Source organism: Pristiophorus japonicus, chromosome 4 (assembly GCF_044704955.1).
Source record: "Pristiophorus japonicus isolate sPriJap1 chromosome 4, sPriJap1.hap1, whole genome shotgun sequence".
Classification (NCBI taxonomy): domain Eukaryota; kingdom Metazoa; phylum Chordata; class Chondrichthyes; family Pristiophoridae; genus Pristiophorus; species Pristiophorus japonicus.
This window is the reverse complement of record NC_091980.1, coordinates 182,635,123-182,659,922: the sequence shown is the minus strand read 5'-3', so window position 1 is coordinate 182,659,922 and position 24,800 is coordinate 182,635,123. Positions and strand designations below refer to the sequence as shown.

At 47.4% G+C, this 24,800-nt stretch overlaps 1 protein-coding gene across 1 annotated transcript in view; it reads left to right on the top strand.

Annotated features, from left to right (window-relative positions):
- Nucleotides 1–24,800, top strand: part of LOC139262266 (tetratricopeptide repeat protein 9A) — a 153,262-nt gene that overhangs the window by 92,098 nt on the left and 36,364 nt on the right. The window contains exon 2 of the mRNA XM_070877411.1: nt 3,183–3,365. Coding sequence (XP_070733512.1) covers nt 3,183–3,365 — 183 coding nt within the window. The remainder of the gene's footprint in view (nt 1–3,182; nt 3,366–24,800) is intronic.

Below are 24,800 nucleotides of genomic sequence, written 5' to 3'. Positions count from 1 at the left end.
AGGGGGATAGAGTATAAAAGCAGAGAAGTCCTGCTACAACTGTACAGGGTATTGGTGAGGCCACCTGGAGTACTGCATACAGTTTTGGTCTCCGTATTTAAGGAAGGATATACTTGCATTGGATGCTGTTCAGAGAAGGCTCACTAGGTTAATTCCTGAGATGAAGGGGTTGACTTATGAAGAAAGGTTGAGCAGGTTGGGCCTATACTCATTGGAGTTTAGAAGAATGAGAGATGATCTTATTGAAACAAATAATATACTGGGGGTTGCTCGACAAGGTAGATGCAGAGAGGATGTTTCCACTCGTGAGGGAATCTAGAACTCGGAGCATAGTTTAAGAATAAGGAGTCACCCATTTAGAACTGCGATGAGGAGGAATTTCATCTCTCAGAGAGATGTAAATCTGTGGAATTCTCTACCCTAGAGAGCTGTGGAGGCTGGGTCATTGAATATATTTAAGGTGGAGATAGATAGACTTTTGAACGATAAGGGAGTGAAGTGTTATGGGGAGCGGGCAAGGAAGTGGATCTGAGCCCAAGGTCAGATCAGCCATGATCTTATTAAATGGCAAAGCATGCTCAAGGGGTCAAATGGCCTACTCCTGCTCCTATTCCTTATGTTCTTATGTTCTTATGTAAGAGCAGTAGAAACCGATGCGGAGAAGTGTGAAGTGATGCATTTTGGAAAGAAGAATAAAGAGAGGCAGTATATGATGAGGAACTCCAGGTATGTGGAGAGACTAGAGAAGCTGGAATTGTTTTTTTAGAGCAAAGAAGGTTAAGAGGAGATTTAATAGAGGTGTTCAAAATTATGGAGGATTCTGTAAGCGTAAGGAAGGAGAAACTGCTGCCACTAGGGGGTGTGTTGGTAAGAAGAGGACACAGATTTAAGATAATTGGCAAAAGAACCAAAGAGGAGACGAGGAGAATATTTTTTACGCAGCAAATTGTTATGTTCTGGAATGCACAACCTGAAAGAGTGGTGGAAGCAGATTCACTAGTAACTTGTAAAATGGACTCAGATGTATACTTGAAAAGGAAAAATTTGCAGGGCTGTGGGGAAAGAGCGGGGCAGTGGATAGCTCTTTGAAAGAGCCGACACAGGCACGATGGGCCGTGTGACCTGCTTCTGTGCTGCAAGGTTCTATGAAACAGTGGGGCAGGTTGGGATTATACTCTATTGCTAGCAGTACTAGTGTGGGGTTTATAGGGAAGAATGAGCTGCTGTTGTCCTGGGCTCCTGGGGTAAAAATAGTGAGTGAACAATTCGATTTGGGGAATTAAACTTATCCAAGGATTAGATCAGTGCTGGACAGGTCCATCGTCTCTGCGTTGAATATGTTTCCTGATGAGAAAATATGGCTTTTTTAAGCTGCTGGGCCCGTTAATCACACTCTGCCCAGTGTGGTCCTCTGGTTGTGAGTGCAGGATTATTCATCCCTCACTGACATTTAGAATCAGAATTTAACAGCATAGGTGTCTTGCCCATTGCACCTCTTCCAGCTCTCTGAAGGAGTTAACTCTATAGTCCCACTCCCCTGTCTTTTCCCCATATGCCGTTACATTTTTATTTTTTAATGATTTATCCACTTCCTTTTTAGCTAGTATTATGGATTATGCTTCTACTCCTATTCCCGGTATGGCATTTCATGTTCTAACAACATTCTAAATGTGAAAAAAAATCTCTTAACCCGGCCCCCTCCCCTGCTTTACACTTTCAGTGATGATATTAAGTTGACTGTGAAAGGTTTGCAGGGTCTGTAGCAAAGTGAGTTTTCTTAAAAGGGTATTGTTGCCATGGTAATGTGTCCTGTGAGATATGTTAGCAGTTTTTTCCATACATGAAGATTCTCATCCAGTCCTACAATCCCTGGAGATCCCTGCGCATCCCTGATTTTCATCGCCCCACCACTGGCGACTGTGCCTTCAGCTGCCTAGCCTCTAAACTCTGGAATTCACTCCCTGAATCTCTCCGCCTTCCCACCTCGCTCTCCACCTTTAAGTCGCTCCTTAAAATGTACCACTTTGACCAAGCATTTGGTCACCTGTCTTCATGTCTCCTCTTGTGGCTCAGTGTCAAATTGTGTTTGATAATCGCTCCTGTCAAGCTCCTTGGCACATTTTTACTACAATAAAGGTGCTTATATAAATGCCGGTTGTTTTGTTACAGACAAAGGAAATTTAGTATAATATCGACTGCAGCAGTTGACACCAGAGTTTTTAGAGCAGTGTAACAGAACGCACCCAGTTATACAGAAATAAAAAAAGAAGATTTGCATTTGTATAGCACCTTTCACAACCTCAGGACATCCCAAAGCACTTTACAGTCAATGAACTACTTTTGAATTGTAGTCACTGATGTAATGTAAGACAGTAATGTAGGATAGAGGCTGCTTATCTTTATTCACCCAGGTAACACATGGCATCAGGTTATGGGGCAGGTCTATGTGATTGGGAGAACAATTGTAAAAATCCATCACAATACAACTATTTTAGTTGAACCTGTAAATCAAATGCCCCCTTATCAAAGGGGCACTAAAACCGACAAATTGAACAAATGAAACTTTAAACTTTAAACGGTCAAATTAAAATTTGGTTGCCGGGGGTGATGATGCATTCCAGTCCCTCCGGCGCCCACCTCTTGCGGATGGCCGCGAGCGCACCGGTGGACACCACATGCACCATCTCCAGGGACACCCTGGCTCGGATATAATCGCGGAAGACAGTCGGTCTGACCGACCCCCTCGACCGCCCGCTGCCTGGACCGGTTAATGGCCACCTTGGCCATGCCCAGGAGCAGTCCTACAAGGAGGCCTTCCGACCTGCCCGCTCCCTTCTGCACAGGATACATGCAGTCTTGCATATCACACGGACCTCTGGTTTAGTGCCGAATGTCTGTGATTAAGCTGAGGGGGCTACACACAGCAATGAAACTGACTAAGAAAAATAGGTTAGTTGCCTATAAATGACCTAGGATGGTGAGGATGACCTCAGTTGTGTGTTCACTTTTGCCATAGTGGAATTTCTCATCGTACCTCCTCAACCCATGACCAAACAACGCCAAAAACCCACGCTATGCAGAACCTCTCATTAGAGATTAATTTTTGTGTCAATGCTGCATTACGTTTTAAAACTGTAACAAGTGATCCTTTGTGTTCTTTTTCTCTCCATTTTTCTCAAAAGCTTGCTTGCTACAGGCGGAACTAGTGAATTATGAACGTGTAAAGGAATATTGTCTCAAAGTCCTGAAAAAGGAAGGAGATAATTTCAAGGCCCTGTATCGCTCTGGCGTGGCTTACTACCACCTCGGGGATTACGACAAAGCTTTACATTACCTGAAGGAAGCGAGGAACCGAGAGCCAACAGGTGAGAGATCTTCCAGTTTACTCTGTGCAAAGATGGGGGTACACATTTAAAATGCATACAAACATATACACAGTCAAGCATATACACCATTTTGATTTACATTCATAAAATCTACAGATAAAAACAGGGTTATTAACCTTTTTTGTCCAGAAAGAAAGGAAAATATGTGCCCTAGCATTTAATATGAAACTCTAATTTAAAAATGTACTTTTACACAAGGGTGGGAAGCTCTGAACATATAATCTTGCAAGGCTTTGCCTGTTGCTGGAGGACAGTTGCCTCTGATCAGTAGCATGTTATCTAATGATTGCATTGTAAAAAGAACTGGTACATCTCCTTGTACATCCCTTAATAAACTGAAACATTATCATTTCTAAATGGTTCCAGTAAGGGTGTGGTCATTACCTTTGGCACCGTAGGGCATGGGTTCTCAACAACAACGTACTAAAACATTCCAAGGCACTTTACAGGAGTGTTGTCAAAAAGACATTTGACAATGTACCCATACAAGGAGATCAAAGAGGTATGTTTTAAGGAACGTCTTAAAGGAGGAAAGAGAAGTGGAGAGGCGGTGAGAATCGGGGAGAGACTTCCAGAGTTTAGGGCCTAGACAGCTGCAGACATGACCACCAATGGTGAAGCATTTAAAATCGGGGATGTCCAAAAGGCCAGAATTGATGGAGCGCAGAGGTCTAGGGGGATTATAGGGCTGAAGGAGATTACAGAGATAAGGAGGGGCGAGGGATTTGAAAACAAAGATGAGAATTTTGAAATCGAGACGTTGCTTAACTGGGAACCAATGTAGGTCAGCGAGCACAAGGGAGAAGGGCGAACAGGACTTGGTGCGAGTTAGCACACGGGCGACAGAGTTTTGGATGATCTCATGTTTATGGAGGGTATAACTAGGCAGGACGGCCAGGAGTGCATTGGAATAGTCAAGTCTAAAGGTGATAAAGGCATGGATGAGGGTTTCAGCAGCAGATAAGTTGAGGTAAGTGTGGAGACAGGTGATATTACGAAGGTGGAAATGAGGGATCTTCGTGTTAGAACAGGTATGAGGTAGGAAGCTCAATTTGTGATCAAATATAACACCGAGGTTGTGAACAGACTTGGTCAGCATTAGACAGTTGCCGGGATAAAAGCTCGAATCAGTGGAAAGGGAATGGAGTTTGTGGCATGAACCAAAGATAATGACTTCGGCTCCCTGATAGTTAATTGGAGGAAATTTCTACTCATCCAGTGCTGAATGTCGGACAAGCAGTCTGATAGCTAAGAGATGGTGGCAGTTTCGAGAGAGGTGGAGGAGAGGGAGAGATGGGAGACATCAGCGTGCACGTGAAAACGCCCGTAGAGATACCACTACAACTTCCAGCACAAGCCGTTCCAAGTGTGCGACGACTTTGAGGTGGGCGACTGGGTGATGTCATCAAAACCCAGGTCACCGTTTGGAGCATGGGCAGGAACATCAGCGGGGCCCAAGTACAGCAGAGGAGTGGGAAGGTCGGGGCAGATGAGCGGCGAGAGATCGTGGAGGAGGTGCGGCAAATGATTGAGGCGGATGAGTGGTGAGAGATCGTGGCGGAAGTGCGGCAAATGAGGGTGCGGGGCCCAGAAGAGCTGAGGGCCCAGGGGCAGCATAGGCCAGCCCACACTGCGATACGTGTGCACACTAGGTCCTTGCAGCAGAGCAGGTTTCCAGTCATCCTGGTTAACTCTTGCCACTAGATAAAGGCCTAGCTCTGTCAAGCCCGCGTGGTGGCTGATGTGCAACGGACACCACATGTTAAAAAAACTCCACGCACAGGCATCTTCCACTCCTGGAGTTAAGGACTGGAATATCTGGTCCTCCATTGAAACATCAGTGAACTCATCCCTTTTGGAGTGGAAGCAAGTCATCCTCATTTGAGGGACCATCTATGATGATGATGATGTGAAAACTCATGTTGTGTTGCTGGATGATGTCACCGAGGATGAGCAGGTAGATGAGAAATAGGAAGGTGCAAAGGATAGATCCTTGGGGGACACCAGAGGTAATGGTGCGGGAGTGGGAAGAGAGGCCATTGCAGGTGATTCTATGGTTACGGCTGGAAAGATAGGAATGGAACCAAGCAAGTCTAGTCTTATCCAGCTGGACGACGGTGGAGAGGCATTGGAGCAGAATTTTGTGGTCAATCGTGTCAAAGGCTGCATACAGGTCCTGAAGAACGAGAAGGGAAAGATTACCTTTATCATAGTCATTTGCAACTTTGGTAAGAGCAGTTTCAGTACTGTGGCAGGGGTGGTAGCCTGATTGGATGGATTCAAACAAGGAGTTCTGGGAAAGAAGGGCACGGATTTGAGAGGTGACAACATGTTCACGAGCTTTGGAGAGGAAAGGAAGGTTGGAGATGGGGGGGCCATAATTTGCAAGGAGGAAGGGGTTAAGGGTTGTTTTTTTGAGGAGAGGGGTAAGGATGGCAGATTTGAAGGAAAGGGCTCATTTGAGGAGAGAGAACCGTTAGCAATATCCACTAACATGGGAACCAGGAAGGAAAGTTGAGTTGTCAGCAATTTACTAGGAATAAGGTCGAGAGAGAAAGCAGGAGGTCGGTTTCATTGACAAGATGAGCTTTGAAAGGGTAAGAGAGGAAACAGGAGATAAATGCAAGAAATATGGACATTTTGGGTTGGGGTACGGAGAGGAAGTAAGGTCTGGTGGGCTGGGGGAAAGGAGGGAATTGAAAGCAAAAGCAGGTGAATGGATGTTGTCAATCTTTTTCACAAATAAATCCATGAGTTCCGAACATTTATTGTTGGAGGTGAGGGAGGAGGAGGTGGGGAGGGTGGTTTGAGAAGACAGTTAGTGCTGGAGAAGAGAAGCCTGGTGTTACTTTTGCCACCTTGGATGATCTTCGAATAGTGGATGGTTTTAGTGATGGAGAGAGGACCCTGTAGTGCTTTTTATGATCTAGCCAAATCTGGCGATGGATGAACAGACCAGTTGTCCACTAAAGACATGCAAATCTATGTCCCTTGCACTTATGGGAGCAGAGGTGAGGGGTATACCAGGGGGAACGACTAGGATGAGAGAGTGTAATGATTTTAGTGGGGAAGAGGGCACAAAAGTGGTGGAGAGGATGCGATCTAGAGGTCCGTGGGAAGGTTTCACGGTTCCGCCAGTGGCTCCCTGTCTCCACCGCGCAGACAATTTAAAGTCAATCTAATGATGAACCATGAGGTTACAGTATCCAAGGCACAGAATTTTATCTTCCATCCCAAATCACCGATCAACACCAGTACAGTATCACTTTAGTCCCTGGCCCCAGTCCCGGCCACACAGGACGGGAGGAACCGGAAACCGCCGCTTGACCCCAGAGGCCCATGTTCATCGGCCCGCTGTGTGTCAAGGAGACGGTGTCCAATCTCAGTGGACGTGCTCCACTCGGCTCGGTACTAATGGACAACAAATGAGAGCAGGTACGGCCAGCAACACCATCGATCGCATCAGCATTCTATCAACTCCAGTGACACTTTACCAACCTTAGAGACAGTCGATGAACTTCAGTATAACTCTACTGACCTCAGTGACCAGTCTACTGACCTCTGTGACCAGTCTATCAACCTCAGTAACCAGTCTATCAACCTCAGTGGCCAGTCTACTGACCTCAGTGACTAGTGTATCGACCTCAGTGACTAGTCTACTGACCTCAGTGACCAGTGACCTCAGTATAATTCTACCAACCTTGACAATAGTCTACTAACTTAAGCAGAACTATACCAACTTTGGAGATATAGTTAGTCTCAACTTCGTGATAATTAAGTAAGTAAAAAAAATAAAATAAATATATATGTTTAATTGTATATATAATTTTATACAGAAAAAATACTTGTGTTGTGTTACGGGAGTCCGTAGAATTTTTATAACACGAGGGGATGTCGGGGGACGGGGGGGAGGGGGGACTCAGAATCAAAAATATTGAGTACCCCTGCTGTAGGTCACATGGGGGTCAGTTTTCCCTGACCAGTTTCCAGGGGCAAAAGTCAGGAAACAGGGGCTGGATTCCTGCCACCCTCCCATTCCCCCCCCTCTTTACATTGTCCCAGGATTTCTGGGGCTGTCGCTAGGGGAGTGGAGTTAGACCTGTGCCTGCCATAGGCACAGGCCTACCATTGTTGAGGCAATGGAGGCAGGAGACGGCCTTTGCAGGCTGTATTTCAACAATAGTCAATGGGGGGAGGAGTTGGGGGGTGGAGTTGGGGGGTGGGGGGGTTGACGGGAGAGCTTCAAGAAACTACTCTTGGTTTGTATCAGAGCTCTCTGCAGATCACAGGGTCTGGAGAGGGGGGGTTCCAGCAACAAGCTGAAGAGGAAAGGTTTGACAACTATTTCAACTCTCAGCACCCAGAAGGCCTGAGACAGGCGGCCTCAGCTATTGCTGCACTCAATCTCCCCCCTGTTCTCTGGCACTAAGCCCTGCCTGAGGCAGCCCTGCATCAAGGGTGCTCCAGGGCCACAGATTAGCCAGGACAGGAAGAGAGCACTTTGGGTGCACTGGGCTTGTCCAGTGCTGGGGCGAAGGACGAGGAAACTCAGCACTAACATCGCATAACCGTGAGTTTGTGAAATTAATATCACTGATGATGATTGTCTCAGGGATCTTATCTAATATGCCCCCTCTCCGCTTGTACCACCAGTGCTGTTCCACCACACTGTCAGTGTAACGAGGGAAATGCTTCAGTATTTTCATCCTTATTCCTCCCACTGGGACCCTTTCAACTCAGTCCTGTGCCATTAACTCAGTTATTGCACCGCTGCCAATCACAGCATGGTTGCCTTACAATTAAATAATGACAGACCGCGCAGCATTGTGAGGCATGATACCAGTGTTGTACCAAGGGATAAATATACTGGGCTGGGTCAGTTTGTTCACCCATTTTGTTTATGAGTGGTAGCTCAGTGGAATAAATAATAGAAAAACTTACCTGAGTAAACGTAAAACAGATTACCTGAATCTGGTATTGCCCCAGTTCTAGGTACAGTCACACTTCTCACAATTTTTTAGCTGCTTCATAGAGGTTGACGACATGAAGCTTTTAAAAGAGGCGCACCTGGAAGGTGCCATGTGTTGAGTTAGCGAGATACCAGGTTCGATCCCCAGTCTGTGCTGAGTTAGCTAGATACCAGGTTGATTCTCTGCCTGTTCTAAGTTAGCTGGATACCAGGTTTTAACCTCCCACTTCTGGTTGCCTCTCAGTTGCTGCGTGTGACATGGTTTGAGTTTTGGAGCAGGTAGTGAGAGTGAAACTGGGAGGTGACATTTTGTAGGGTGCTCTCCTTGTTATGACATCATAGTGACAACATAACTAGGGAGCGAAGACTGTGAGCATCATTATTCCTTCATGATGTCACTGAGGAGCAAGCACTGAACAAGGAGGCCGAAATTGCTCCTTCCCTTAAAGCCTGTTACCGCTGGAAATCGGTGGCCATGCTGCGATGCAATGGCCGCCGATTTTTCGTGTAATGGCCGCCATTTAAAAAATTCCGCTCCTGCAGTATCCCGGCGGTGACCCGCTCACCCCGCTACCACTCCACTGCTACCGATCCATCTTAAGTGCGTCATAAGAGCGCGCATCACCGCTGTTCCCCACCGGGGGCGAAATTCGCCCGATAAAATCTTGCTCCCGTGCGTGGTGCCAAAAGCTGCTGTTTTCTGCCGGTGGAGTGAGGCTGTAGTCCTTGTAAAACGGCGGTGCAGCTCCCATTAAAGGGGAGAACCTACTGCCGCTGCCGCCATGTTTTGTTTTGTTAGCCGATTGCCATGTCGGGTTGACAGTTATGCCCCCGTGTTCTGCCGGGCCGCTAACAGGCAGCCTGGCACCCCGTCCCGGCCGAAACCCTCCCCGGTGACCCAGTGGACCAAACTTAATCAATCGCGCAGGCTCTCCACTTTAAGTGAAAGAGAGAGCCGTGGTGAAGCGGCACCGTGATGACATCATCACTGACAGCGGCGACCACTCGGCCCGCCCCCAACCTCCACCCCTCCAGTGTGCGAAATTTTGCTCACCGCCGCATATCCGCCCCCATTATGACCAACTTCCGGTCCGCCGGAAAAAAATGCCAAAGAGCGGAATTTCGCTCAAGAGGCCACCGCATCCACCGCGCTGGTAAAAACACGAGAAACAGGGTAGGTGCATCCCGTTTCCAGTGATGTGCAATTTCGGCCCCAAGGTCTCTGTGCCTTGGCTGCCTGTAGGCAGATGTTCGAGAGTATAAACTACGGTAACCCAGAGTGACTGACAGTGATTTTGCTATTATTGTCCTTTGTAAGCTTTAGTTGACCCCTGGGTAAATAAGCTTACCCTGTAGAAATAGATTGGAATCAATTTTTTATGTGCAAAGAATATATGTTATTTTTGATCATTTTGAGCATTTTACACAACGTTGAGGTAACTGCTGTGTATCTTGGGCTTCATCATTGTGCCACGTTTACCTCTGAATTTACCATAACAAATAACTAGTGCTGAGAGTAAGTCAGCACCATATGTTACACTGAATCTTAATCAAAAATATTGAATAATCAGTGGGTTTCAGAATACAGTCATTGCTCGAAGTTAAACATTTGCACTGCTGATGCCAAATTAAGGACCTTTGGTTACTCATCTAATTGTCTGTGGAGTCTAAGCCAGGCAACACATCATCAATAACTTTAACAGCAAAGGAAATACATTCTTAATCTTGCTTCATGGTAACTGGGCTCAATGTTTATCGACAGAAACTCTGTAAAAGGGAGTCTGCAAGAGCACAACACTGGGGCCAGCAGTATGTATGGCAAAGAGTAAATAAGTGCATGAAATTAAAATCAAGCCTTGCTTTTTGATGTCTCCTCTCCATTTCAGTGTCCTTTCTTAGTTACCCTCAGCCAATTCAAACCCAGCAGGGAAGCACTCAAGCTGCACTGTACCTTATACATTCAACTCACCTCTCTGATACAACACTGCTTACATGCAATGGTAACTAGTTACTTACACGTAAAGAATCAAAGACTTCCCCCCCATTGGCTCAGTGAGTTTATCAAGAGCTATTCAGACTAGGATTAAGACATGCACTCTGCTTGTGGTCAATTAGCTGATCTCAGCTGAGGTGGCTCTGGAGGTTGTATAACTGGTTCTACTAAGGAAGGGGGAAAAAAGCAGCCAGGGTACACTTGAGACTCAAACCTTGGTAGAAGCATGAGATTATGGAGTGCAGAGAGGAGCAAGGTAAGCTGTGATACTTCATCATGATCAAATGATACTGTTAAGAATAAGAACCATTTGGGGTAGATCCTGAAGGATGCCTGTGCCTCTAGTGCTCAACTGATTTAGCCATCCAACATCAGATCTGACTAGATCACATCAAGCTCTAACAGGCATCATTGTCCTCTGCCAAAACCACCCACTACTCGAGTAATTTCCTGGAGAGCAAAGATAATCTATCATCTCCTTAAAGCTCTCTCTCCTGCCCGAACACACTTACCTCTAAAACCAAGAGCTAATGGGTTCTTTGTCACTGAGACTGAGACTATCCATTCAGCTGTTCCCCTCCTTGCCTGCCAAGCCAAACCTCCCATCAAATCTCCTCCTGCTGTAGCCCTGATCCCCCATCTCTCTCTCTTTCGCTCTCTCTCTCGTATGTTCCCCCGCCCCCCCCCTCCCCCACCTCCAAGCCCTTTCTGAGCTCACCTTGTCCATGAAGCCCACTTCCTGCTCCCTTGGCCTTATTCCCACTAAATTGCTTAGCAACTAAATTCCTTTCCTGGCCCCCATGCTAACTGATATTGTAAATGGTAGCTTCTCCTCCGGCGCTGTCTCTCTCCCTTTCAAAACCATCATCATGCACACCCTCATCAAAAAAAAACACCCTTCACCCCTCTGTACTTGCAATGTAACAGCCTCAACTCCAGCCTCACTTTCCTCTCAAGTCCTTAAATGTGTTGTCTTCCAAATTCAAGTCCATCACACCTACAACTCGGTTTGAATCTCTCCAAAGAGCTTTTCAACCTTTCCACCAGACAAAAATGGTACTAAGCAAATTAACAAGTGATATTCTCTGTGACTCACTGTTGTGCATTAACTCACTGTTGTGCTAACCTTCGCAAGCTCTCTGCAGCCTTTAACATGGTCAACCACGCCGTCCCGCTCAAACAACAACAACTTGCATTTATATAGAGACAGTGGAGGGGTGGAGAGAGTTGGTGGTAAACATAACATAAGAACATAAGAAATAGGAGCAGGAGTAGGCCATTTGGTCCTTTGAGTCTACTCTGCCATTCAATAAGATCATGGCTGATCTAATCTTGGCCTCAACTCCACTTCCCTGCTCGCTCCCCCCAACCCTTGACTCCCTTATCGCTCAAAAACGTGAGGTGATGGGGTAGAGCTGGGTGTTGTCAGCATACATGTGGAAACTGACGCTGTGTTTCCGGATGATGTCACCGAGGGGCAGCCTGTAGATAAGAAATAGGAGTAGCCCAAGAAGAGAAGCCATTGCAGACAATTCTATGGCTACAACTGGATGGGTAAGAATGGAACTAGGTGAGGCTGTCCCACCCAGCTGGACAACAGTGGAGAGGCGATGGAGGAGAATGGAGTGGTCAACCATATCAAAGGCTGCAGACAGGTTGAGAAGGACAAGGAGGGGTAGGTTACCATGGTCACAGCACACAGGATGTCAGTTGTGACTTTGATAAGAGCCTTTTCGGTACTATGACAGGGGCGGAATCCTGATTGGAGGGATTCAAATATGGAGTTCCAGGAAAGATGGACGCGGATTTGGGAGGTGACAGCATGTTCAAGGACTTTGGAGAGGAAAGAGAGGATGGAGATGGGGCGGGGTTTTGCAAGGACTGAGGGGGTCAAGGATTGTTTTTTTGAGGAGTGGGGTGCTGAAGGCAGATTTGAAGAAGAGGGGGACAGTACCCGAGGAGAGAGAACCGTTAACAATATCAGCTAACATAGGAGCCAGGAAGGAAAGTTGGGTGGTCAGCAGTTTAGTGGGAATAGGGTCAAGGGAGCAGGAGGAGGCTCTCATCGACACGATGAGCTCGGAGAGGGCATAAGGAGAGATCAGAGAGAAACTGATATGAGTTAAGGACTAGGGCAGAGGGGAGCTTTAGAGGAAGTTTGGTCAGTGGGCTAGGGGCAGGGAGGGAAGTGGCAGAGGCAGCTGATCGGATGGTCTCAATCTCAGTGACAAAGAAGTCCATGAGCATCTCGTACTTGTTGGAGGTGAGGGTGGAGGGGGCAGGGGAGAGGGGTTTAAGAAGACAGTTGGTAGTAGAGAAAAGAAGCCGGAGGTTATATTTGCATTCCAGGATAGTGCTTTATGTGGTTCAGCTAGATCTAGCAGTGAATGGCTAAACCAGTTGTCTGCCATATCTGTTCAAGTCTGCATCCCTTGGACTTAAGGGAACAGAGATGAGGGCCGTACCAGGGGGAATGACTAGGGTGAGAGAGAGAAATAGTTTTAATAGGGACTAGGGCATCAAAGGTGGAAGTGAGGGTGTGGCAGCTGCAGAAATGCTGTGGTGAATGGAGGGCCAAAGACTGGACAGTTGGAATTTTGACAGTGCAGTTGTAAGTAAATTGCGGACATTTTTTTACAGGGATGGACACTGAAGGGAATAGGGTTGAGAGGGGGAAGGTGGATGTGGGTGGAGAGCGATATAAAGAAGTTTTCAGAGATTTCACTATCTGGGATTGTCTTGATGGAAGTAGCAAGGCCACGTGAGGCAAGGTCAAGGCTGTGAATAGGGGTCAAGGAATTTAAATGAAGGGAGGAGAGATGAAGGGAATTTAAATGAAGGATAGAGTTGCCCCTTTTTTTGGGAGTAAGTAGCTTTTTTTGGAGTAATTTAAAAATCGCAAATTTCCCCATTTAACTTGCTCCAATGTAAGTCAGTTAGTTAGGTTTTTTTTCAGTTTAGTTTGTTCTCTCCAAAAGGGGGTGTGACAAGCCACTTACACCTCTTCTGGTCATAGAAGCAAATTTGGCCAGCTGAAAGTTACTCCAAACTAACTTAGGCCAGTGTATGTGGCCACTTTTGTAGGCACAGAAAAACCTTATGTACATTTAAGAAATCAGCATAGGTAGCCATAGATAGGGGGGTGGGAATGGGGGGCGGGGTGAAGGTGAGTTAGAGGATTCCAAAGCTCTAAAGACCTTCACAACATCAGCACAACCATTACAACATCTTCAGCACAACAGCTGCGCATTACCACAACTAAATGAAAGATAAATCAGCTGCAGAAAATAGAGCAGTCCAACCTTGCCGACTGCAGAATGCACCGGCTAGCCCTCCCGCCAGGGCTAGGGGCAGCAGGCATGCATGACTGTAGAAGTGAGGGATTTTTACTTTTTACAGTTGGCCCTAAATGTTGCGTGGTCCTAATGGAGGATGATTCAGTTTTGATGCAAAATATCTTTTATTGTGAATTTTACAGTGCACTTCACTGATACCAACAACAACAACAGCCACAACAGGAACGAAAGTCTGCACCCATCCCTCACCCACATCTCGGGGAAAGTGCACTTCCTCATAGGATCGGTGATGGTGGTGGGGGGGGGGGGGGGGGGTTTGGGGGTCCGGCTTGGGTCTGACCGGTGGCTGGTGCGTGGAGTGAAGTGGGAGTGACATTTGCGTCTCCGGCTTTTGTGCCCTTATTGCAGAAGCCAGCTCCCTCATGGCATCTTCCATTGTCTGCACACCCTCTGAAATGCCCACTCTGACTTCCTGTTTTAGTGCAGAGATTTCACCCGATAGTGTGGCGACCTCTTCACACACCCCACTGACAGCCGCCACGAGTGATCTTGTGAGGGCATTGGTCTCCTCACCCAATGAAAAAACCTGATTAACTTCTGCTGAGGGCTGCCTCTCAGGTGAGACTGGTCAGCTTCTCCTTCCCCTCGCCATGGGTCTACCTAGTGGCACCCCTCCAGTGCGAAGCGCAGGCTGGGATGGTGGGGGACTGGGTGTCCCAAGATGCATTTCCCGACCGCCACTTGAACCCACGACCTCGGAAGGTGTGAACCCATGGAAGGTTGCCGAGGAGCTAATGGAGGGTTCTGGCTGTGTGATGCCCTATGATATGACCTGATCGATATCGTGGTCAGCATTCTCCTGAGCACACATGTCCATGGACCCCTCCTCCCCCCACCCGCCTTGGTCTGGAGCGCACGCACAGGATCTTGAGGAGTGTCGTTTTCTTCTGCAAAAGACAACACAACAGTCAAATGGTTAGCAGCACGGGAGGAGAAAGGATGGGTGGCATGAGTAGTCTCACGCATAGCAAGCCAGTCAGCAGGTTGATTTGAAGGGCCGCTATGCATTTTAATGACTCACCCTCACCCTCGCATGTGGGTCCAGCTTATGCAGAGCTTATTCTTTTTCTGCCAGTGCGAGTCAGCAAGGCAGCAACCCTCTGTTCCAGGGGTGCAGATTTTGCAGACCTCCTCCTGTTCTAATTCTCACACTTTTGTTGTGGGCCAATTTCTTCTGCGAAGATGAAACTATTAATTGTCAGACATGGTGCACTTCTGATGGGTGGGACACATACAGATGTTCACATTTTCCATTGCAATTCAATTTAAAGATGAAGATATTACTTACACTCACTACTTGATCAACGTCCTGCCATTTCTTCTTGCACTGGCTTCTAGATCTTGCGATGTTGAATCCAGCAGAGAATTCTTCGGCAACGAGGTTCCATCTTTTTCTCATTTCCTTGGGAGAGGCCTTTGACGGACCACTCTTGCTGATATCCAGCTCCAGCCATTCCTCCCCAATAACCGTCACTAATTTTGCCACTTCCTCATGGAGGAAATTTTTGGTTCTTCTTGCACGCTCTTGTGCCATTCGTCTATTGGACTGAAACGCAGGTAATGTTCAAGATCACACTTACACCTCTCTTATACCTACCAGCACTCCTTTCCACTCCCTCAGCCTCACACAAATCAATATTCAGACCTCACCTTTATATATGCTCCATAGCCACTTATTCTGAGGACGCTCTCCCTTTAATTGGCCGATTGCCAAGCTTCCTGTTTTACACTGCGCATGCGCGCAGACTGAACCGCCCATTGCACATGCACGCACACTGAAACGGTCATGTGTGCCCCTACCGGCACTGCACAACATGCTGGGCCCAAGCCCGGCTCCTCTGCCGGCCGCGCTGAGCAAGCGCGGCTGAAGCTCCACCCCCCGCCGCGCCCCCCCGCCCCCAGACTCTGCTGCGTGACGCCGATAGATCCGGCCAAATTCAGAGGAAGATTTTTGCCGCTTTTTTTCCTCCAGGAAGTTGGCGCACCACATCGAGATACGCTGCTCTAAGCTGCTGGGGAAATTTGGGGCCTATGGGAGGATGCGAGGCAGTGAATTGAGAGGAGAGAGAGCTTGATGAATTGAGATGGAAATTAACATCACTGAGGAGGAGAAGTCGCTCAGAGCAGAGGCTGAGGAAGGAAAGCAGTGAAGATATCTCAGTAAGAAAAACGCCTCCATACCAATGTTCTCCCTCATTTTTTTTGGTGCTTGGCCCATTTAAGGGGCTGCGCACGGTATTGCGCAATGCTGTTAGTTCTGACTGCAATTTGTAATCCCTTTAATTGTCTACAATGCCTTGTGAACTCCACAGCTTCGCTCCCACTGGCTTTAAGAAGCTGCAACACCGACTGTACACGGGAATTTCGTGTCAGGGGCCTCCATTAATGCCACCATGAGGGCATTGCACAGTAACTTAGCGCTGCGCTCCACATCGGCAACCTCCAGCGTGAATTTGTTCCTGGTAACGCTGCGGCCATTTTCAGTGGCCGTTAAATCAAGTTGCTGGTGACATCAGCAATTCTGTTGGCAGGATGGACGCACCAACATTAGTGTTCTCGCTCAGGTCAACAGCCCCAGCATCGAAGCATTGACCACGCTTGATCAGCTCTGCTGGACAGTTCACATCGTCCGCATGCCTGACATGAGACATCCAAAACAAATGCTCTACTCGGGGCTCCGACATGGCAAGTGAGCCCCAGGTGGGCAGAGGAAACGCTTCAAGGACACCCTCAAAGCCTGCTTGAAAAAGTGCAACATCCCCACCGACACCTGGGAATCTCTGGCCCAAGACCGCCCAAAGTGTACGAAAAACATCCGGGAAGGCACTGAACACCTCGAGTCCCTTCGGCGAGAACAAGCCAAAGCCAAGCGTCGACAGTGGAAGGAGCGCACGGCAACCCAGGCACCCCACCCTTCCGTTCCTCCAACCACCGTCTGCCCCACCTGTGACAGAGATTGTAGGTCCCGCATTGGACTCGTTTTTAGTGTGGAAGCAAGTCATCTTCAACTTCGAGGGACTCCCTATGGTAATGATGATGTTGGTTTACACAAATTTTCCCCCCATCCTTTCCAAACCTTCAAGCTCACAAGATTCAAAGGAATAAGAAATATACTGGCGCAAACAGGACAAGGTTGCCTGGATTTTGAGGGCTAGAATGCTAGGGCTTGAGGGTCACACATGGTTCTGGGCCATTGTTTGTACAGCGCTGCTCTATGAGTTCGCTTTTACAAAGAGTAGAGGTGAGTAAATAAGGCCAGCAGAAAACAATTCACCACTTCTTTGGGAAGAGGGGAAAATATGCCCCTTCATTTTTATTTTATTGAATGAACAAGACTCTGGTGTCGTTTAATTTCCACTGGTAGCACAAGGTCTACTGTATTCACATAAGATAACACAGCGCTTAACCTATTTACTTTAAATCAGGTAATGACAGTGTTTAGACAACACAGAGGAATTTGATCGGCAAACGTTAAGCAGCGTGCTACCAGAGGATAATAAATACCTCTATGGCTCTGGAACAAATGCGAGGTAATTATCACCTTATTCTTCTATAAAACCACTTTTCTGCAATACAAAGAAAGAAAGCAGGAAACTATAGACCAGTTAGCCTAACATCTGTCATTGGGGGTTGGGAAAATGCTGGAGTCCATTATTAAGGAAGCAGTAGCAGGACATTTGGAAAAACAAAATTCAATCAAGCAGATTCAAGGGAAATCATGTTCGACAAATTTGCTGGAGTTCTTTGAGGATGTAACGAGCAGGGTGGATAAGGGGGAACCAGTGGATGTGGTGTATTTGGATTTCCAGAAGGCATTCAATAAGGTGCCACATAAAAGGTTACTGCACAAGATAAAAGTTCACTGGGTTGGGGTAATATATTAGCATGGATAGAGGATTGGCTAACTAACAGAGAACAGAGAGTTGGGATAAATGGGTAATTTTCTGGTTGGCAAACAGTGACTAGTGAGGTACCACAGGAATCGGTGCTGGGGCCTCAACTATTTACAATCTATATTAATGACTTGGATGAAGGGACCAAGTGTAATGTAGTCAAGTTTGCTGATGATACAAAGATGAATGGGAGAGCAAATTGTGAGGAGGACACAAAAAATCTGCAAAGGGATATAGACAGGCTAAGTGAGTGGGCAAAAATTTGGCAGATGGAGTATAATGTGGGAAAATGTGAGGTTATCCACTTTGGCAGAAAAAATAGAAAAGTAAATTATAATTTAAATGGAGAAAAATTGCAAAGTGCTGCAGTACAGAGAGACCTTGTGCATGAAACACAAAATGTTAGTAAGCAGGTACAGCAAGTAATCAGGAAGGCAAATGGAATGTTAACCTTTATTGCAAGGGGGTTGGAGTTTAAAAACAGAGAAGTCCTACTACAACTGTACAGGATATTGGACAGGCCACAACTAGAGTACTGCAGTTAAGGAAGGATATACTTGCATTGGAGGCTGTTCAGAGAAGGTTCACTAAGTTGATTCCGGAGATGAAGGGGTTGACTGATGAAAATAGGTTGAGTAGGTTGGGCCTAAACTCAATGCATTTCAGAAGAATGAGAAGTGATCTTATCGAAACATATAAGATAATGAGAGGGGTCAACAAGGTGGATGCAGAGAGGATATTTCCACTCATAGGGGAAAATAGAACTAGGGGGCATAGTCTCAGAATAAGGGGCCGCCCATTTAAAACTGAGATGAGGAGGAATTTCTTCTCCCAGAGGGTTGTAAATCTGTGGAATTCTCTGCCCCAGAGAGCTGTGGAGGCTGGGTCATTGAATATATTTAAGGTGGAGATAGACAGATTTTTGAGCGATAAGGGAATAAAGGGTTATGGGGAGTGGGCAAGGAAATGGAGCTGAGGCCATGATCTTACTGAATGGCGGAGCAGGCTCGAGGGGTCAAATGACCTACTCCTGCTCCTATTTCTTATGTACTTATGTTCTTACAAGGTAAATCAGTAAATAAAAGTGTAACCCTAGGCAGTTCTGCGGAAGATATACAACCAGAAGTGAAAGAGTAATTAACAGGTGTATCGCCATCTGCTTACTGCATTGATACTATGCCAGAAAGGAGATACTGTGAAAGATGTAAGGCATTAATATTCGGTTGGGGTCCCCAGATGCTGGAGGACATTGTATTTTTGTCCATCTCATCAGATTTCTGTACCTTTATTGTTGACTTATTAGGATGTTATTTCTGTTGCTATATATTATAACAATAAAGCCCCATTCTCTGCAATGATAGCCCTGTTTTCCTTTGCGTTGTTGACATTGTCTTTAAGAAGTTCAAGCAGAAGTTCTCTTGGACTGTTTCAATATTTGCAGGAGATCTTTTAAAGTCTTAAGGGATGGATTTTTGGTCTTCTGCCGCCCCTGTTAGCGCCCCGGAGGAGAGCAATGGCGGCAGTAAGCACTTCTGGGCAGGCGGCCAGCTTCCAGTGCCCCGCCGGGACATTCGGGCCGGTTTTAACGGGGCGGGGCATTACCACCCGGGAGACCCGAGTCGGTGTGAAACTCCCCTGCTTGCGACACCAGCTCGATTTTTGGCTCCTGCCCGATCCATAACGTCGTGTAGAGAACCCTGCTGGGACCACCTGTGAAAGCGGGCGGTCCAACCTGTAGCGGCTGCAGTGAGGTAAGTAATGTCCACATCAGGTAAGTGAGATTGTTTTCTATTTAAATTTGGGGGGGATTTATGTTGTGGTGGTGGAGTTATTTATTGGAAATGTTTTTGGTGGGTTTTTGCTGTTTTTTCCCCCCCACAGGCCTTTAATAGTGCACTCTGAGGCCGGCTGTTTAGCTCAGATTTTTCACTTGCTCAGCCGGCCTCACACCCTAAAAGACGTGCGTAACACCTCCCTTAGCACTCCACCCCACACTCAGGGCCCGACTGATGAATTTTGCTGACTAAGGCCCAAACTGTTCTCGGGCTCAAACTTTACCGCCCGTCGCCATTACCGCTCCGACATGAGCAGAACCGAAAACCGAGCCCCAAAAATCAATGGTCCTGTGGAGGCAAGGAGCACAAAAAGACTAGCATAAAGCAATGTTTACTAAACTGAAAATCCATGTGTGGAAAATGGACTCAGTATATCCTGGACTGTTAATAACTATAGAAGGGAGGAGATATCCTACAGGATTTCAGTTGGAACCAGGTGTAGGTTTCACTGAGAGTAGCAAAACTTCTTTACTTTGTCATTTTGAATCAGCAGAAAACTTCTCTTGACAATCAAACTGTTCTGCAGAAGTAAGAAAACAGAAGGGAATGTTATGGATGCAGTTAGCAAAGACTAACAGAATGAAAAAAATAAGAGAATTGCTACCTCAGAAAGGCCTTGAGGTGGTTGGATGGTATATTGACCTGACATTGTATTAAGAAAAATAGAGATAGGTGACAGCTTTGGCTCAGTGGTAACATCTCGAAATCAGAAGGTTGTGGGTTCAAGCCCCATTTTGGAGACTTGAGCTCATAATGTAGACTGATACCTCCGTGCAGCACTAGGGGAGTGCGGCACTGTCAGAGGTCCTGTATTTCAGGTGAGACATGAAACCGAGGCTGCATCTGCCCTCTCAGGTGAACGTAAAGAATCCCACGGCGCTATTCGAAGAAGAGCAGTGGAGTTCACCAGATGTCCTGGCCAATATGTATCCTTCAAACAACATCACTAAAAATCAGATTGTCTGGTCATTATCTCTTTGCTGTTTGTTGGACCTTGCTGTGCACAAGTTGTCTGCCACATTTCCTACTTTACAACAGTGACTAGTTTTCTAAAATACTTCATTGGCTGTGTAATGCTTTGGGACATCTTGAGGTCGTGAAAGATGCTATATCAATATAAGTGGCACTCCAGTGTAGTGCTGAGGGAGCGCTGCCCTGTCGGAGGTGCCATGTTTCGAATGAGATCTTAAACCGAGGCCCCGTCTGCTCTCTCAGATAGATGTAAAAGATTCCATGGCACTATTGCAAAGAAGACGGGAGTTATCCCCGGTGTCCTGGCCAATATTTATCTCTCAATCAATATAACAAAAACAGATTATCTGGTCATTATCACATTGATGTTTATGGGAGCTTGCTGTGCGCAAATTGGCAGCCGTGTTTCCCACATTACAACAGTGACTACACTCAAAAGTACTTCATTGGCTGTAAAGCGCTTTGAGACATTCGGTGGTCATGAAAGGTGCTCTATAAATGCAAGTCTTTAAGTTCTTTCTTTAGCTAATAAGGAAGAAGAGCCCTGGTTGATTTGGTTTTTTCATACGCGCCACACCCACCTAGCCCAGGGACAACTAAGTCCCTACCTGTCACCAGCAAGCTCAGAGACTGGGCTCTGAACCTGGGACTTTGCACACAGGACGGTGCATTTATCCACTCAGCCGTCTAGAGAAACGCAAGTTCTCTGCTCCAGAATTTCGAAGTGATCCAAAATGGTTGGTCCAATGACTTTCAGAAGTGTGAGAATTAGTTGTTGAAATGACAGAGCCTGAATCTTTTCATTCCGAATTGGTAAAGGGAATGGGAGAGGTGGGCGGGAATATCTTCTGAGTCAAAATAATTTTCTGTGTTTTACTCAATGGGATTATCCGGACAAGGAGCTTGAAGTAAAAGCAATATTTTACTTGGCCTAATCCTTCCATTTGTTCTCAGTCTGCACCCAACAGCGGCCTGTACAAGCAAGCAACATAAAAAGAACCAGAGAGCTAGTTCCCATCTACACTGGCCTAATTTGTTTATAATTAGACTTTAAGGAGGCTTGAAGGCCAGAGCAGATTCACTCCAAGAAACTTGGTTAGACCACACTTGGAGTACTGTGCACAGTTCTGGTCTCTATGGGCCCACGTTTCCACATGATTCGCACCTGATTTTTAGGAGCAACTGGTGGAGAACGGACTATTTTAGAAATCGCAATACTCCACGTTTTTTTTTCTGCAGTTCTAGTCAGGTAGAACAGTTCTAGTTTAGAACAGAATTTTTTCTTCAAAAGGGGGCGTGTCCGGCCACTGACGCCTGATTTGAAAGTTTCCACAGTGAAAATGTACTCCAAACTAAAGTAGAATGGAGCCAGTGAAGATTTTTGTAGAACTGAAAAAACCTGTTCTACACATTAAAAAATCAGGCGCAGGTTACAAATTAGGCGTCCAGAACGAGGTGGGGGGGAGGGGGGGGGAAGGGAACTCATTAAATTCGACAATAAATCCTTATTTATACTTCTACAAATATTATACAAATAAATCCAACCTGAATAAACATTTATAAGCCAAGAAAAGATTAAATAAACCATCTTCCTACCTGTGTGAAAGTGCTTCAGCCATGGAGAATTCTGCAGCCGTTCGTGCCGCTGAGCGGGAGGGAGGGAGAGAGAGAGAGGGAGGGAGGGAGGGAGAGAGAGAGAGAGGGGGAGGGAGGGAGAGAGAGAGAGAGAGAGGGAGGGAGGGAGAGAGAGAGAGGGGGGGAGGGAGGGAGAGAGAGAGAGGGGGGGAGGGAGGGAGAGAGAGAGAGGGGGGGAGGGAGGGAGAGAGAGAGAGGGGGGGAGGGAGGGAGAGAGAGAGAGGGGGGGAGGGAGGGAGAGAGAGAGGGGGGGGGAGGGAGGGAGAGAGAGAGAGGGGGGGAGGGAGGGAGGGAGAGAGAGGGGGGGGAGGGAGAGAGGGAGGGAGAGAGAGAGAGGGAGGGAGAGAGAGGGAGGGAGGGAGGGAGAGGGAGGGAGGGGGAGAGAGGGAGGGAGGGGAGAGAGAGTGGGGGGGAGAGAGAGCTGGTGGGAGGGGGGGGAGAGAGAGGGGGGGGAGAGAGAGCGGGGGGGGAGAGAGAGAGCGGGGGGGGGGAAGAGAGAGGGGGGGGCGGGTCGGGTCGGGGAACAGGAGCGCGGGTCGGGTCGGGTCAGTCAGGGGGGGGGAGCGGGTGTCTGGTCGGCAGCGGGGGTGGGGGGGGAGCAGGTGTCTGGTCGGCGGGGGGGGGGGGGGGGGAGCGGGTGTCGGGTCGGGTCTGGTCGGCAGGGGGGAGGGGGGAGCAGGTGTTGGATCTGGTCGGGGGGGGGTGGGGGAGCAGGAGCTGGCCGTGGGAGGAGCCTTATTCACACAGCCCCAGTGAGGCCATTCAGCCAGGGCTAGGGGCTGCGTGCTTCGGGCCCCTCCCACACAGTTCGGCGCCTGGAGCTACTGCACTTGCGTGCCAACTGTAGCGCGCATGTGCAGAGCCCCCCCACAGCTCGTGCTGGCTGCGTCGAGGGCCAGAGGACCTGTAAGTAGGTGGAGAATACCGAGGATTTTTTTAGGCGCCGTTTTAGGCGCGAAAAACGGGTGCCCAGCTCGGAGGGGCACCCGTTTTTTTTCTTGTGGAAACTTGGGCCCAATATTACAGAAAGGATATAGCGGCACTGGAGAAGGTGCAAAAAAGGTTTACAAGGATGATACCAGAACTGAGATGTTATAACTATCGGGAAAGGCTGAACTGGCTGGAAATCTTTTCCCCAGAAAAGAGAAGGCTGAGGGGTTGACTTAATAGAGGTCTTTAAAATGGGTTTGAGAGGATGAACACAGAGAAGATGTTTCCACTTGTGGGGGAGTTGAAAACTAGATGTGATAAATATAAGATAGTCAGTAATAAATCCAATTAGGAATTCAGGAGAAACATCTTTACCCAGAGAGTAATTAGAATGTGGAACTTGCTGCCACGCGGAGTGAAGCGAATAGCAGAGGTGCATTTAAGGGGACGCTAAATAGGTACAGATACACATCAAAATTCTGGAAGCCTTGGGACCGAGGCCGTTCCAGATTCTGTGTATTTCCGGACTTCGGAACATCTTTCCAATGTCCCAAGTCCAGAAACGGCCGGGCCAAGGTAGGTGGGGGGGGAAGGGGGGAAAGGAGGGCGGCTGAGCGGTAGCAGGCAGCGGGGGGGGGGGGGGTGGGGGAGAGGTCGGTGGTGGCCTGAGGCGGGGGAGTCCAGCAGGCGGGGGGGCGGCAGTGGGTCCGGATTCTGGAACATTTTCTGGATTCCGGACAACCCCACCACGGATCGCCACAGTCTCTGGATTCCGGAACAGTACAGATTCCGGAACTCTGGATTTTTGACAAGGGAGAAAGAAATAGAAGTATATGCTAATAGATGAGATGAATTAGGATGGGAGGAGGCTCATATGGAGCATAAACACTGGCATAGATCATTGGACCGAATGGCCTGTTTCTGTGCTGTAATTTCTATGTAATTCTATGTAATTATTAATCAGCTCTGGTCTACTTTGACCTAACAGTTCTAAAGGATAATGATATTTAACTCCCTCAGCATGTTATTATCAAAGGGCTAAAGACTCAGCGAGCGGATATTTGTATAAGTGGCAATCAGGCTGGCTATTGGGCAGGGGACCTGCTGAACAAATGTAAACGGCGTCCTGCTGTTAGCGTGACGTCCGTGAATCCCATACTTGCGGGTTTCCCGTCTGGAACTCTTCCCCCCTTCCCCTCTCCTTCACAATCCCAATTAAATGTCAGGGCCTGTGTGGTGCCGTAATAGACACCCAAATAGACAGAAGAACCTGCAGTTCTAGGAGGGTCGCACTGAGGTAGCCTCGTGAGATAGGTTTCTTAGCAAATATCTCTACAGCTTTGGTAACACCCATACTGAATTCCGCAGTGTTGGATTTTAAAGTAGATATTAGAAAGAACATCTTACTCAAAGGTTGACAAATGTTTGACATAATCTAGAAAGACACGGTTACTGTGACAAAAACATCAAGGGCATTCAAAAAGCAGTTGGAGGCTAAGGCTAGAAGAGTTTAGGCTCAATAGGGATCGGCTTCAATGGGTGAATTGGCCTTTTTGTAACCTTGACCTTTCTTGTCTTCTTAAAGTCTGAAAGCCCGGAATCACTTCCGACAGCCAGGAAAGAGCACACAGTTTTCCAGTCACATCGTTTTCCAGGGCTATAAAGCTGCAGGGAATAAAGATAAAAGAGAAAGTAAGGTGAAGTCATGTTAATGAGACCAGCTTAAAAAATGTAGGACTGTCTTTGTCATGTTTGGGGAATGGCCTTTCAATTATTTCCTCTATTCCCTCATGTGCAGTATTCTCTGCAGTATTTTCCACATGGGGGTATA